We start from the raw sequence: 16736 nt of genomic DNA on the forward strand, positions 1-16736 counted from the left end.
ACACATCACCCCAGCTTTCTGAAGCAACTTTTAATTGGAGATAAGAGTAAACAACAGTACAAAATGGTAACAACTTTGAGAAGTTTCCAAAATTCTGCTCCTGATTGACCGTTCCATTGCCCCCAAGTACCATTGAGTAAAAAAAGAGAAGCAAAGCCCACGGTGTGGCTGCTCTTCCAGCCCTGGGTTCCTCCACAGCTCTAGCATCAGAGTACAACCACTTGTCTCAGAGTACAGGACCAAAACATCATTTTTTGGAGAATTAAACCCAGCCCACCAGTTCTGATCCTCCCTCTGATCCCAGCTTAGCCAACTGAATCCAGTAGCTCTAGAGAAGTCTTCAAACCCACAATTTGCAACAGGAAAGAAACAATTTAAAACGCCTGGATTATGCTGGTTATCTCAGGGGCAATAAACCACCCCCCCACCCCCTTGCAGAAGGCTTTGGTCAAGACTTCAGAGGGGTTTGCAGCACCAAAAGAGGCAGCAGACGCTGGCCTGGTCCCTGGTGAGCAGCTGGGACCTCCCCAGCGGCCTGGGGCGAGGCAGAGCAGTGGTTCTGGGCTAGCACAGTTCAAAGCTCAGCTGGGAGCAGAGTCTCTGCCTCACCCAGGGCAGCTGGGACGTGGACCCTGCCTTCTCTGTGCTCTGAAGTGGCTTCTGGAGAGCACCAAGAGCTGCTGCAGCTGCCGGGAGCGAACCGTCGCCGAGTGGCACCGAACCCTGCGGTCCAAACCTGCTCTGCCTCGAGCTGATCCCAGTAAAAGCCAGTTTGTCACAAACAAAGACACCTCTGCAAATATCAACAGGACTCGGGTGTTTCCTGGTACTTCTGAAGTACAAAATGGCTTCAAGTGAAATCTGCAGCTTTGTTTTTGCCCCGCTCCTTGGCTTCATCCCTTGTGCCGTGCAAAGCCTCTGACTGGTCCGGGTTGTGCCCGTTTCGGGTCTGCTGGAGGTTTCTGGGGAAGGGGTTTTTGATTAAAGATCACTTGGGAATGTGGAGCTCAACACAACTAGATATTGAAAGAGAAGTTCGTGTTTGCTCAGGGCCAGCCCAGGGCCTTACTCCTCTCCTGTCCACTGGCCGCCGGCCACGTGGCCGTTCAGGCGGTTGGAACCGTTACTGGAAGTGCTGAAAATTCCTTTTGTGCTGTTGGAAGTCACATCCTCCTCCTCAGAGCTGCTCTCCACGTCACTGCGGTCATCCTTGGACACCTAAACATTGCCAGTGCAATTGGGGAGTGGGAGAGGAGAAGGGGAGTTGAAAAATTGGCAGAAAGCAGCAGTTAAAGGGTTGTGTCCCTGTGATGAACCACCTGCACTCACATCTACCTCCTACATCTGAGCCTGGCTCAGTTCAAGCTCCCAAGAAGGAGCCTGTCATCACATTAGGAGCAAGACACAGACACTGAAAAAGACAATTTGGAAAGATGAGCTCCATTTCCCAAATATTCTGTGAATCTGAATGATGATTTTACAGATCTGGTGTTGTTCTTGTCCTCCAAGGGCTCCTCTCTAGATCATTTAAAGGCCATTTTTCTAAACCATTCGTTTTGAATCAAAATTTTCTCATGCCACGATCACAAGTGGATCCAACGACCAAAAACCAGGAATGTGTCAGTTTGAGAGAGAACATTTTGTCCTACAGGGAGCAGCTTTGCTATTTTAAAAATTAAGCAGCTTTATTTATCACATCACTGCTCCAACAGAGCACCTCCATTTCCACAGCCTGTGCTTCATCTGGGAGATCCCATTTAGGAGCAGGGATGGAGAACAAAGGCAGTGTCTGATCCAGCAAACACCTGCTCAGAACAGCAGCAGCCTCAGCCCAGGGTCTCCTTACAGAGCCTGCTTTAGTTCAAACTACAAATCCAGCTCTGTTTGACTTGCACGTGGGATTTTGAACCTTCCCAGCAGGAGGGGAGGGGAAGAGCCCATAAACCCGGCCCCAGCTGCAAACACACACCTGAGGGGATGGCAGTGCCAGGGAAAACCTGCCCAGTGTGAGCTGGGATGGAGAGCAGCCCCTCACTGCCCTCCCTCTGCAGCCTCAGTAACTCCCTGTGCCAGCACTCTGCCTTGCAGCTTCCCAAGGCTTCCAGGGTTTCACTGCTCTCCTGGAGTCAGGGTTAGGGCTCTGCAGCAGCAGGAAGTGGTTGAACTCCAGGGAAGATCTGGCTGGAAGCCAGGTGGAGTTAATGATCTCCAGGAGCTTTCTGGATGTCCTGGCTTCTGCCTGTTGCCAGAACTTTGGCTATCTTTCCCCAATTTCCTGCTATATTGGAAGTTCAAAGGGTCGCTGGAAGGAAGCAGAACTCCCTTGACATTTTTTCTGTTCTTGGGGGAGAAGTGACTGCTTCACTCCTTTTCACAAAAAGGAGTAAATTCCTCCTGCCCTCTCCCCCTCAGTGTGGTGCTGATGGGGAGCAAAGACAGAAACTGGAGTGTGTGGGTGTGTAAAAGCACAAAGTGAAGGTTGTGCAGGCAGGTGACAGCAGGTGAGAACAGGCCCCAGGACATTGCTCTGACCTTTGGAAAAAACAATATTTTAGCACTCTGTCAGGACCAGGGAGAGAAGGAGAAGGCACCAGGGCTCTGCTTTTGTCTTGGGGCCTCGACACAGACGTGTTTCAGTGAACAAACAGAAACACAGGTCACACTTACATGCACAGGGTGAAACTGTCCAGCTCCAATCTGGCACAGAGAAAAGGAGAAAAGAATGAAGAAGACAGAGCTTAGAGTCCTTTCTCTGGCTAGGTCACCTGGACAGGAGAGAACCAAGGAAAGGGAAAAGGTGTAGAACTCAGGATACAGAAACAGCTGCAGAGAATGAAAATCAGGCATTTGTAGTAGCAGCTGTGGGGAACAGATGGAGAGCTCGTACCCTGAAACCTGCTTGCCCCCAGAGTCAATCAGAATATTTCTATTTTTCAAGGCCACATTCCATGGGTAGGGGCAGCTAAACACAAAATAATGCAGAGCCATCAGAGAAACCCAGATCAGAATATCAATATCTGATAGGAAAAAGCATTTGTGCTACTAAATCAGCTTCTTTGCTGGTTTCATAGAATCATGGAAGGCATTGGGTTGGAAGGACCTTAAAGCTCACCTTGTTCCACCCCCTGCCATGGGCAGGGACACCTTCCACTATCCCAGGCTGCTCCAAGCCCTGTCCAGCCTGGATGATCTTTAAGGTCCCATCCAACCCAGGCCATTCTGTGATTTTTGACAGCCACTGAATCCCTGGGAACCTTTGCTCTCAGCTCAGTGCCTGCACTGGCAGACAGATGCCAGTGAAGCAGCACAATCCCCAACACACCCCAAGGATTGGCTGACATAGGGAAACATCCTGTATGTTCATCTTGTTGTCCAAAAGAGAGCCTGCTACCACCTTAAACTCCAGAGTGCACAACAAAAATGTCATAAAATTGCCATTTTAGGACATTTGAATGTACTGGAAAATGGAGTTATTCCCCTGCATGCCCAGGAGAGACTCCCTGCCTTGAACACACCTGGGAACTCACAAGTGCAGAGCAATCAATGTAAAACCACCATTTTTGTGAACTCTTGATGCAAGTCCCATCAGAACCAACACCAGCCCTCATTGAAAAGCTCAATTTCTCACAGTTCCTTACTGGGGTTTGTAGGAAGGAGGAGCCAGAAGCCTCCCTGGGCTTACCTTGCCCCTCACCAGGGCCTTGGAGGCCGTGCGGATGATGAGGTAGGACCAGATGACGTGCAGGACCTGCAGGGTCACCAGGAGCCCGTTGAACAGCCACCAGGAGGGGTAGGGACCGATCAGCTCCCAGCTTTCAAACAGGGTTGTGTTCAAAATCCTGAAAGAGATCCACAAACAAACACATTTCAGATCAGCTGGGCTCGGCTCTGACTGGAGGTGCCAGGCCAGATGCACAACAGTTTGTGTCTCACTGAGCATCTGCTGCTCTGCTCCTGCCAGAGTCAGGAGACTGAGGAAAGCTCATTAGGAGCATTTGAACTGAGCAACAAAACACAACATGTGAATGTGCTGCAATTTGGTTACACACACACGGATCTGCTGCCAATTTTCTTCTCCAAAGCACAAGCATTTATTTATAACAACCTCACAGGAAGTGATGTCAGGCTGCTCTGGTCACCAAAACAACTGTTAACACCTTCCTGCTTGGGCAGCTTTCACCCAGATTTAAAGATCAAAAATCGTATCAAAAATGGGGTGGGCACAGGAGCAGGGCAGGGATTGCCCCTCTGTGAGTTCTGGGCCCTCACAACAAGGAGATATTGAGGGGCTGGGGAACAGCTGGGGAAAAGGGGGCTCAGGGGGGCCCTTCTGGCTCTGCACAACTCCCTGACAGGAGGGGACACCTGGGGGGTGTCAGCCTCTGCTCCCAGTAACAACAGGACAAGGATGTGCCAGGGAAGGTTCAGCTGGAGATCAGCAGGAATTTCTTCATGGAAAGGGTGGCACAGAAGGGGCTGCCCAGGGAGGTTTGGAGTCTCCATCTCTGGAGGTGCCCAAGGAACAGCTGGATGTGGCACTCACTGCTCTGGTGGGGATCGGTCACAGCTGCACTCAGTGCTCTTGGAGGGCTTTTCCAACCTCAAGGATTCTGGGATCAGGACGGAATTTTGTCCCCTGAAGGCCTCCCTCCCTCCCTGGGTGCTCTTCTCTTCTCTCACAGTTTTATAGATTTCTCCAGCCAGGCTGGAAAACTCAAAATTGCTTTATGGCCCAAGCTTTGTGTTTCTTTCATTACTGTTTTGCTGTTCTTGTTGCTGGGAGTTATTGCCAGTCCTCCAGCAATTTAATAAACACTTTAGATTTTATGATGCAGAGAGGTATGGAGAGATCTTTAACAACCACATTAATTTCACACAGCTTTTAACACAAGAAAAACAAAACAAGCCTTTCCAACAAGAAGCAAAATCCCCCAAAAGGCAGCTCCAGAAGTATTTAACTCCTAGCAGGTTTATGAAAGAATTAAACGCAATTCCAGAGATCTGCTGATGTTTTATTTACTAATTAGGGGAGGGAATGCACGTGCAGGGTGTGCAGTGCTGCTGCAGCTTGCCAGATTGCTCTACAAAGCTGAGGAGTGACATTACAGCCTGTGGAAAACACATTAAAGATTTACAGGATGCTGAGCACTGGTGTGAGGTAAGAGCATCCCCTCACGACAGACAGCAGCTGCTAAAACAAATCTCTATTTTGTCCCTGGAAGGAGCCTATGAAGAAATAGGAATTAAAGCTCTTCTTCATCCAGAGTCCTTTGGTGCATTTACTGGAAAATAAGCAAGAGCTTTAACTGCAACCCTGAGCTAAAGTGAAAGGATTGTTGCTGCCTAGCAGGCACCCAGAAAGAATGGGAATGCCAGGTGTCCATGGCCCAGGAAATAAATGCAGGCAGTAAAATGGTGTAACCAAATTGCCACCACACACAATAAATGACAACAGCTCATTAACCAAAGCACTGCTCCAGCTCTGACCTGCTGAGGTGAGAGGGAATCTCATTATGGGATGATTCTCTCTAAGCCATTTACCCAGGGTTTTACCTCCCAAGAAACCTCAGACCTATTTCAGGCTCTGAATAGTCACGACACAAGGACAGGACAGAAATGTCATAAGAATCAGAAACTGCAGTGATGACTAAGCCAAACACAAACAAAAATGACCTCAAGAGACTGTGCATCACTTGTAATTATTTCTAGAACTTCTTCAGAGAAGCAGAGAATCCTTCAATTCTGGCTGACTCTGCCATCACTGCAGCTGTGATGGGACTCTGGCATCTGAGATTTCTTCTTGTGCCTGCTCAAACCTCCTGTCCCAAAGAGCACCTGGGCCATGTGCTGCTCCAGGCTGCCTCCAGGGACAGCTGGGATGCTTGGGAAAAGCCTAAAACAAAGGCTCTGCTGAAAGGAGTGGGAGAACAAGCAGCAGCTCCCAGCTCCAGGTGCTTACCAGAAAGGGTAAATGCCCAGGCGGGTCACGATGAACACGACCCCAAAGAGCATGAAGAAAGCATCACACAGACGCTGGTACTTGGCATAATTGGCCAGTTTTGCAGCCTACAAGAGACAATAAACATGCAAATATTACTCCCTTTGTGCACTCTTGTCATTACCAGGCTGGAGAGAGGCAAAAAATTCTCAATCACATTTGTACAGTTTGGAACAGAGGGATTATTACATTGTATTAATTTTTTTATACTGTTATTTATGTGGTCCTACGAGAATAGTGGGAGGGAATATTTACAAGGGCTGGAGTGACAGGACAAGGGGGAATGGCTGCAAACTGCCAGAATATACAATCACCCTGTCAGAGAGGGTGGGGAGGCCCTGGCACAGGTTACCCAGAGAAGCTGGGGCTGCTCCATCCCTGGAAGTCTCCAAAGCCAGGCTGGATGGGACTTGGAGCAACCTGGGATAGTGGAACTGGATGATCCTTAAGGTTCCTTCCAACCCAAACCATTCCATGGTTTTGTGACTCTCAGCACCCACACAGCTTGGAGGAAAAGCTGACAAGGCAGGATCAGCAGCACGAATTTCATGGCACATTTAAAGCAGTTTATCAAGAACAAAGAATGTCAGCTTGCTCCCCTGAGATCACACCAGCATTAGGGATGTAAAGATTGAAAGGAAATTCACCTCCAAGAGGAAATCTGAAGCATCATGGAGGCACAGCACCAGAGTTCCAACCCGCACCATGTTGTTCATGTACGAGAACGTGATCAGTCCAATCGTGGCCAGGTGATGGACAAACATGATCAGGAAGTCCTGGAAACAAGAAAAAAACAGGAATGAAGATTCTTTGATTGTCACACAAATGCAAAAGTTTGGAACAGAGCCACCCAACTGAGTCACTGGGGTCCCAGGATTCCTTGGGTTCAGGCTGTGACTCCACAGCAGTCACAGCTCATCACACTCCCACCATCTCCACAAAAGCTTCCAGAAAGATCTCTCAGCTTTGGTGCTGCTCAAGTCAGAGCTCTGCCTGCTCAGGGATCACTGGCACACACACAGCTGTACCTGCAGACCCCACAGATGAGGTTCAGAGGACAAGGTGACCCTTATTTTTACCTCCTCCTGTTTTTCAGACACACTGAAGTCCCCTCAGCTCCTGGGACACATTTAAATGCTGCTGCTGCTGCTGGCAAACCCTGCCAGGGCAGAGCAGGCACAGGTAAACTCAGCAGGAAGAACAAAAAATGTTTACAATGCACAATATTCAGGGCTGGCTTGCACTTCAGCCCCTGGCTCCCTGTACCTCACCCTGCTGCTGTGGGGAATGTCATCCACTTGTTAAAGTCAAAATGAAATATTACAAACACAGCCCCAGAGTTGTTCATCACTCCCTGTCTGCAGCTCCACTGTATTCCACAGTGCACCACCTGCTCATATTTCAGCACAAAAAGCCTGGGTAAACTTGTTTTTTAACAGCCAATGTTAAAATTGGGATAATTTGCTGCTTTGCAGCTCATGTAAAGGAAGCAATAAGCCAGGATTTACTGGGGACTGTTCTCCAACAGCAACAATAACCAAATCCTGGAACACAGCACGACAGAATTAGATCTGAGCAACTGCAACCACTCATCATCTGCTCCTCACACAGAGGAGAAACTCCTTTCAAAACCCCAGTTATTATTTCCTTAGTGTTTGCCATTTCCTCAGCAGCTTCAGCAAGGTACTGCTTTGAGCAGCTCATTTTCTTGCAAGCCTTTCAGTTGAATCTATTTTTAGGCAATGATTTGTTAACTTCTGATTGGGAGGCATTGAGTGAAGCTGCTCTGTCCTCTGGAAGGTGAAAGGAACTCAAGGATACACCAGGTCAGCCTTGCTGCTCCCTTTTTCTCAGGGCTCACAAAGGTAAATGAGGAAGAAAACACAATTATCACTACATTTTAGCTTTCCTGGCCAGGCACACTCCCATTTTTTGTTAGTCCTACCTATTATTATTGTTTTCATTATAGCTAATGAAATTCTGGGTCATCTCACCTTCCTTTTAATGTCTGTAAACTGAGAAAACATGAGGGACCAGTAGAAGGCCAGCTCCAAGATATAGTAATAATAAAGCCTGGATGTTAGAGGCTGGAAAACACAGAGAAAGCACAGTTACAAGACAAAATAATTCAAAATTTACATTAAATCACTTTTTCCTTCCTTATTTTCCATCCCACTTTAATAAACCATAAATTAACTGAGTCAGATGTATCTGAGGAAACCCTGCTGCTGCCAAACCTAACCAGGATGTAAAGGCACAAAAAGTAAATGGCAGAGCTTTAATCCAGTATCAATAACAAAAATAAAAACTGACATTGTCCAAAAAGTTGGAATTTAGGAGGTGTTTCTCTCATACCTGGAAAGGGTAGTTGTACCAGCACTGTCGTGTGTCCCAAAACCAGGGTGCCTAAAGGGAAAAGGTAGGTTTTTATTATATATAAATAAAAAGTTATATAAAGCCCCAGTTTGTACTGGGTGTTTTCCTCCCCAGCATCTAAAGTCACCTGGCACTGCCTCACTGAAATTTCACCTTTATTCTGCCATTTAAACTACATTTACTGTAAAACACCCTAGTGATTTAAAGTCTAATTTGTGCTGTCAATGTGAGGTCTGCTGCAATGGAAATTTCTAGAATAATCACACAGTGATTATTAGAGCCAAGGAGATGAACCTGTATCCCTTCAAGAGGGAAAGAAATAAAAAGGAGGAGCTTTCCATAGCAAAGAAAACCCAAAATCCATCTTGTTTTTTTCCAGTATTCTGGGGTAACATAGAAAATAATTTTCTATTATTTCCAAAATGACAGATCTGTACAGAAGCTTCCCTACAGTGTAAAGAAGGTCTTGAACAGAACCCCCAGGAGCCCAAATCAGGGATCATTCAACTGCAGCCACACAGAACAACAGCATGGGGGACAGAGCAACTCACCGTCCAGAGAAACCTGATTCCATAAAAAAATATACTGAAATAAAACGTAAATCTCCACCTGGAAAAAGAAGTAAAAAATAAACTTAGGACACAGAATCAGATTTTGATTAGCATTTGTGAAATTAATTTAAATAATTGGGAAAAATCTGACACCTGAAAAGCCTTCATTTCTAAACATTTCAGGTAACATAAACCTACTGAAGAGTTTTCACACCACACTTGGGCTTGCATCAACAACCAGGTTTGAAACTCATGGTGAACATGCATCATTCCATATTTAAGAGATAACAAGCAAAGCTGTTGTCACCCAGATGTATGGATTTTTCCCTCTTACCTTGTGGCTTTAGGTAGACAAAACCATACTGGGGGAGGAATTGAAAGTTACTGGAAAGGAAAGAAACCAGCAGAGGAGAAACAAGTCAGGAAAAATGCTGAGGTTCTATTGCACTACAGAGAAAACTGCAGGAGCTCGGAGGGAATGGGGAACAAAGAATGGGCTGAAAAGAGAAGAAAAGGAAGCCAAGGAGTGTCTGGGACTGGGAAAGCCAGAAAGTGGGAATGGGAACGAGCTCTGGGTGGGAATGGGGCCTGCAGGAGTGTCCCAGGGGATTCACAGCCAGTGTGGGCATGGGGACACACGGACAGGGACAGACAGACACAGAGACACACAGACACTCTCAAGTGCCACAAAGGACCTGGCCCAGGGTCTAAAGCCACCCAGCACTGACCCCTGTACCCCGTTCTGGTCTCTCAGGCATGCCCACAAAATATTTGAGAATTTCAAAACCTCCTTTAAGTGCCCTGTTTGCTTGTACAGGAATTCTGGCCCTGGTCTGGCAGAGCTCTAAGATGAAGCCCCTGTGCACAAACATACATGCTCTCACAAAATTTCGTGAGGGTGGTGGGTTTGTCCTGGTTCCTCCGGTGCCGAAACCAGCGCTGGATCTTTCGGACGTCCCAGTCCAGCTGCTTGGACAAGCCTTCCAACCTTTTGTCATCTGGAGACTGAAGGAAAATGAAACAAATGTCATTTCTCCCACTCCTCAAGCTGCTTTCAGTCCTGCACTACGACAGAATAATGCACAGATAACAAAAACCACACCAGGAAGGGACCACAGAGTCTGGAAGCAAGAACCCATTGCCACAAACGGTCGTTCAGGTTTAACCTTCATAAGCCGCTAATTACTTAATTACTCAGAATGGTTTTGGTTGAGCATTTCCTCACCTATTTCATCAGCTGACAGCACATTAAGACAAAGGATGTGACTGTTCTGTCCTACCTGTTAAAGCTGCACATCATTTCAAACAGCCCAGAACTCAGCAGCAAAGCTTAAAATTTGCTACTCACAGCAAGGACAGGGAAACTTTAGAGTTGGTTTAACACAGTAGATATTTGTATATTCCATAAAGGCACTGTAGAAATTGTGTTATTTCTATTATCAAAGTTTATAAATGAAAATATATTGGAAGACTGAAGTACTTCAATGACAAATATAGATATTATATATCCCTGTTCATTACCTGTTCTAATGAACATAAATGGATTTATCAAAGTGAACCTAACCTGGTAGCTCCCTCTATAACAGGCCAGGAGTGAGATAATTCAGACCAGCTCTGCCAGAGCTGAAAGATGATAAACACATTTACTATTTGAGTTACATACCAACCACAAATGCAGAATGTTGATTTAATAAAGAATCATCAGTCCATCAGCTGAAAACCAAAATCAGAGTAATCTGATTTTCAGCATTGAGACCATGACTGTCCTGTCAATCCATCACACATCCCTCAGCATTTTCCTGGGATTTAATGGGGGGAGAGCACCTGCCTCCAAGGGGAATCAGGGAATCCAGAGCTCCCAGCTCAGAGCAGCAGGGAAATCCTTGCCCTGCACCCCCAGCCTGAGCCCCCAACCCCACAGCACAGTGGCACAGTTAAAGGTTCCATCAGCTAAATTCTGCACAGCCTGTGACCTCCTGGGTTTTCTAAACATCAATTTCAAGGACATCCCCTGCATTAAAGTTCTCCCAGCAAAGGGCATCAGATTCTGGGGATTTTTCAGTTCACACATCATTCCAAATGCCTCAAAACTTTAATGTTCCCACAAGGCAAGTTTTTGAAGTTTTTATAGATTTTCCCTTTATCTGCTCCAATAGATGAGGCTCAGCATCACCAAATCTCAACAGAAAACCTTCCATTTTGTTATCTTTAATGAAAATCTATTGCACTTATTCAATGCTGGATAAAGTACAGTGGGATTCTGTAAATCTGTAGGCCTGTGAGCTTAAGGGAAAGAAGGAAAGAACCCAAAGAAACACCTGCAGCCACCACTGAATGTCCTGCCCTTCATCAGGACATCCTTCACTGACTCAACACCCCCCTGAATAATCCCCTTCCACTGACAGCTGCTGCCCAGGTTTACAGTAAATGGTAAAAATGAGAGGAAGACTTTCACAATAAAACCAATAAAGTCAGAAAAGGAACGGAGCTCAAGAAAAAGAGGAACCTTTTCCCAATAAAAGTGGGAGATGCAGGGAAATCTCTTGTTAAACTAAGATTCCCCCCTTGGATTCTTGGATTAAAGGCAGGGAACTGAAGGAAGCAGCTCAGGCCTGTCCATCAGGGGAACATTTGTATCCCAAAGAAGATTCTTGTGTGCACAAAACCATGGCTCAGCCACACGGGGAATTTACTTTGCTACCAGAAGGACCTGCCAGAGGCAAAGTAAAACCTGAACTTGTGGCAGCAGAGTGTGAAATGTGCATCTCAACCCAGAAAAGTGGAAGCAAAAGCCCCCCCTGAGACACTTCCAGGCCCCCATCCCCTTTGGGATGGAGGAGGAATTTGAAGTGTGACTCACCTTCGTGATGGATGTAAACACTTTCTCTAAAATTGCATTGGGCTGGGCTCTGTGAGGTCCACTGTCCTGAATGCCAAGGTTTATGGCACATGGCTTGGCAATAAACCTGCAAGAATTGCCCAGAAAGAGCTGGATTAAAACAAGATATTTATTTCCTTCCTCTGCTCGAATCACAAGGACCTGGATTTGTCACCACCTGCAAAACCTGGTGAAAAAGCTTTTGAAATCTCCATTCCATTGCTTCCCAGGTGAAGAAATTTCTTTTATTAGTCCACATGGTAACTACAGACACCACATCCTGTGCATGCCAGAATGAAAAATTAAATCTTAATGCCCTTGGCTTGTAAGGATCTGAATGTGTTCCCCAGGGAGATTCTCATTCCTCAGCAATAAAACAATGGACTGATAGCAGTCTGCTGTGAACAGAAATGCTGGAGATGAAGCCTAAACCAAAGCATCTTGTTTCCAAAACAGGCCTTGGTGTCACACAGCTCAGAAAAAAGGGAAGTTCAAGTGACACAAGCTCCCAAAAGTAACTTTTTCTTAGGGGAAAAATAAAGTGGCTGCTTTCCTTCAGGACAGACAGGAAGATGCAAGTCCCCCAGTCTGAAAGATCCCTGAGCTTGGGAGCTCATCCATCCCATGTGCTCTGTGTATTCCAAACTGATTTAACTCTTCCTGGATTTTACAGCACAGACTCTGGAAACAAGCCTGGGTTTGAAACTAAAACAAATATAATAAACTAAAATAAATATAACATGATCCAAATGAGCAGGTTTGTGTCAGAATGGGCTCAAGGTTCCAAGGGAAATGTCTGCATTACCTGACACATGAATTGTTCCTCTCCTGTTGGTGGGCAAAAAGAGCAAAATTCAGTATCTTTTAATCAGTTATTTTGAGGAAGAATCTGTTTCTCAAACTGATTTTGAAAAGGACACAACATTTGAATCATTAAAACCATTTTGCTTTCACAGAGAGAGCTAAACTGAAATTACACATATTTAGGAGCCTCCCAGTGCCACCAAGCAGAAAATGCTGCTTTTTCCGACCACAATTGTAACAATTTCTCCTTGTGTTTAAAAGGAAAGATTAAAATTCAGGAGACTCATGGCTCTAAGTGCTCCAACTGTAACTATTCTCAGGAATACTCACTTAGTGCTTCAGGAACAGATATCTGTGGCTGTTTTTAAGAACAGTCCCAGGTCGTGGAGTTTTCCCTTGAGGAATTACAGATCAGCTTGTGACTGATCCCAAAGGAACACCCAGCTCTCAGAAAACACTAAACAAACGATGGTCCCTGTGGGCCCAGGCTTCCCTGGCTGCCCCAGCTCTTCCTGTGTCTCCATCCAGGATCTGTGAGGGTTAAAATCCCTCCAGGATCATCGAGCCCAAGCTGTGCCTGGTCCCCTCCTTGTCCCCAGCCCGGAGCACTGAGCACCACATCCTTGGACATCTCCAGGGATGGGGACTCCAAACCTCCCTGGGCAGCCCCCTCCAAGGCCTGACCACCTTTTCCATGAAGAAATCCCTCCTGGTGCCCAACCTGACCCTCCTGTCAGGAGTTGTGCAGAGCCACAAGGTCCCCCCTGAATCTCCTTTCTCAGTTCCCTCAACCTCTCCTCATGCTCCAGACCCTTCCCAGCTCTGCTCCTGTCTCTGGACATGCTAAACTACATTTCGACGCCCACAGCTTAAAAAAAAAAAAATAATTAAAAAATAAAAAAGGAAGGAGTGATTTCCTTTGAGCTTGGCTCCAAAGGCTCACGGCTTCCGCCATAATCCAGACCACCAGCCAGAAATCCTGTCCTGATGTTATGAAACATTTGGCAAGACCCCCACAAAAAATGTAAAAAATATCAAGTATTTAATGTCTTTCTACTCTGCTTTCCTGCAGGATATGCCACAAGCACAGCACAGAAGTTCACACGGGAACTTGCAGGTAGAATATGAAGTGAGTGGTGAATGCCCTGCTCAGACAGGAAAACCCCAAGCTGACCTGTATTGAGGCAAACTCAGCAAGGTGAACTCACACTTTACATTTCTGGTCCCAGAGCAGGTTTTCAGATGTGTTTTGCACTGAATCCCACAGTGACAAAGTTCTGCACAACCCCCAAAATAGACAAAATGCTGCCCAGACACAATTTCCATTCTCAGGGATATTCAAACTGAACAGCAGAAGACCACAAGTGAACTGAGCTGCCTGAACACTGGCCTTGCTTTGAGGAGAGGATTGGGTGAGGTGGCCTTGAAAGGTCCCTTTTAATCTAAATGATTTTATGATTCTATAGAAATCCCAACGGCAACAAACTGTACCCAAGGTCAACTTACTGCCACACCTTCCAGCAAGAAACTCTCATCACATAAATACTTCTATTAAATCTTTATCAGCAGGGCTCAGCTCACACCCCAGCCTACCCTTTCACACCAGTTGTTAACACACACTGATTTTAAAACCAATTTTCAAGTCCACAGACTCATGTGTTAGAACAAATAGTTCTCAGGGATGTTATGCTTCACAAAAACGTTTCCTTATGAACATTCCAGTTTGGTTTATTACAGCTCTTAAAGGAAGAACAATCTCCAAAGTGAGATGTATTCAATATGCACTTTTTGAGTTTGTATTTCCATAATCTCTCAATTTCGCTGTGTTAAGATTTAACCAATCTTCACCCTCTCACTTTCCACTGTCTTTATCTTCCTCTATGAGTCCTGCCTCACCCCTAGTCATAAACTTTCCACAGACAGACAAATGAATTATTATTTTGTCCATGCCATGATGTAAAAGGTAGTTTTCAGTGGAATTCTAACTAACAGAGACGTGTCAGTGTTGTAGCACAAAGCACTTCCTCCCAGTGAGGAGCTGCAAAAGGAGAGAGAAAAGAAGCAGCTCAACCAAAAGAGCTGCACGAGTCTGTAATTCACATTCTGAGTCACCAAGTCCAACTGTGAAATGTGTGTCAAGAGAGACATTTGACACAATCAAAGCCTGAATTGGGATAAATGCACCACAGGAGTTTATTGAGACAAAGCTGAACTTTTATGACATGTTCAAAGTGGCTGGAAGAAACAGAAAGGAGTTTATTCAAAGATATGTACTTTTAAAATAAACACACTAGAGACTGCCTGAGATGGGCTGTGACAATCTGCTTTCACTTTGGGACACCACTGAGACACAGCTGAGATCAGGAACAACCCCCTCAGGAACCAGACCTCGGCCTCTGAGCTTTGCTCTGCAGCCTCAGGAGTTAAATCATCATTTCACTCCACCCTAAATTAACATCACAAAAGAAATTTCATAAACCAGGGAGACATTATCAGGACAAAGGAAATGCTGCCTGGAGCAGTGTGCCATCAGGTGTAGTGCATCTTCCCCAACAACTCCAGGAAAAGAGAATATTCTGCACCTCATCCCCAGACTGACCCCTGGATTAGGAACCTCCCCACAATATAGTTTTTATTGTGTTCCCACAACCTCCTTTCCTTATGTCCTGGCAAGTACCAAGGTTTGACCAGGACCAGCACACACCAAGCTGAGATGGGATTTTGGCAGTGCCACGTGTGTTCCTGGGTTCTCTGAAGCCTTTTCCTAAGGGCAGAAAGACAACACAGAGAAAACAGAGCCTCTCAATTCCTCACCTCTCTGCTGACCTGCTTCATTTTCCTCCTATATTTGCCAACTTTTTACTTCATCCCAACCACCTCTTAATTTCTGAAAGCTCAGGAAAATTCACACTTCTTAAAGAAAACCCACAGAAAAAAAAAAAACCCAACTCAATTCCCACTCACTTTAGTTCTGCAGCCTTTTTCATGCTTAGAAAACACCTATGGAATCATGGAATGGTTTGGGTTGGAAAGGACCTTAAAGCTCACCCAGCCCCACCCCCTGCCATGGGCTGAGACACTTCCACTAATCCAAGTTGCTCCAAGTCCATCCAACCTGGCAAACTTCTGCCCTTTCAAGGCAGAAATTTAAGATTAAATCAATGTTTAATGAACTACGTGCACAGCAATAGAGGGTGTCTTGGTCCGTTTCACCTAAGGGTTTCCTAAGTAAGCCGCTTTACTAATTAATATCTCTGCCACCCACACACTGCGTGGCTGTGGCAGATCCACATCACACACACAGGATCTACCTGTGCCCCGCGGCTGAGCTCACATGTTTATGGATGCCCGGGTAAATGAGGAATCCCGTTTTACACCTGTTGATGGGCAGAGATGAAGATCCGCACTCACACCCATCGTGCCTGAGACGAGGGAGAGCCACCGAGTATTTAATAATGCATCAGGCCATGAGAACGAGCCCTATTTCCTCATCCAGGAACTCAGGGAAAGTACAATAAAGCACACACGGAAGCCAAGTGCGGAGCAGCAGCCGCAGCCGCCAGCTCCGTCCGTCACCCTGCGAGCTTCTCCCGGGCAGGAGCAGGAGGAAAAGTGAATTCCTGTATAAAACATGGGATTTTTCTTGGCACTACCTCAGCACCGTCGGACTGAAGGGGCCTCTCGTTACCCAGATCCAGGGTAGTAGAGCCCCACGGGCTCATGCATGTCGCGACAGACACGACTCCCGCGACAGACTCCCGGGATTACACAATGTCCCCTTTCCACGCACGAAGGGCCTCGCGAGGCCCCGCAGGCTGTGGGGGAGCCCCCGCCGAGCCGCCCCCCGGGCCGGCCCGGTGCTCACAGACCCCGGCGCGTCCCGGCCCCGCCGCCCCGGAGGCGGCCCCGCGCTCACCTCTCGAAGAGCAGCCGCACGGCGAAGATGCCGAGCGCCAGCGGGAAGGCGGAGAGGACGTGAGCGGCCCGCGGGTACTGCAGCCCGCTGCCCGGCGGACCCGGCTCGCCGGCCAGGTCCGCCCACGTCACGTTGTGCGGGAGCCAGAACCGCTCGTTCCAGAACCAGGCCCGCAGCGCCGCCGCCGCGGCCGCCGCCATCTTCCGCCTGCCG

General features: G+C 46.8%; 1 protein-coding gene across 3 annotated transcripts; it reads right to left on the reverse strand.

Annotated features, from left to right (window-relative positions):
• Positions 1-9: 9 nt before the first annotated feature.
• On the reverse strand, positions 10-16725 carry CERS5 (ceramide synthase 5). 3 transcript variants are annotated; one of them, XM_005496249.2, is made up of 11 exons: positions 16524-16725; positions 11786-11891; positions 9800-9930; positions 8926-8983; positions 8354-8404; positions 7993-8085; positions 6646-6774; positions 5960-6066; positions 3683-3839; positions 2668-2697; positions 10-1218 (listed from the first exon to the last, which is right to left on the reverse strand). In XM_005496249.2, exons 1-11 carry the CDS (start codon positions 16721-16723, stop codon positions 1066-1068), a joined length of 1215 nt encoding a protein of 404 aa, XP_005496306.2. In that variant the 5' UTR covers positions 16724-16725; the 3' UTR covers positions 10-1065. The 3 variants fall into 3 exon arrangements, 2 of the variants coding, with proteins under 2 accessions (XP_005496306.2, XP_005496307.2); XR_271703.2 differs by having other exon boundaries at positions 1099-1218; positions 2668-2765; XM_005496250.2 differs by lacking the exon at positions 2668-2697.
• Positions 16726-16736: the final 11 nt, after the last annotated feature.

This window comes from Zonotrichia albicollis, chromosome 33 (assembly GCF_047830755.1).
Source record: "Zonotrichia albicollis isolate bZonAlb1 chromosome 33, bZonAlb1.hap1, whole genome shotgun sequence".
Classification (NCBI taxonomy): domain Eukaryota; kingdom Metazoa; phylum Chordata; class Aves; order Passeriformes; family Passerellidae; genus Zonotrichia; species Zonotrichia albicollis.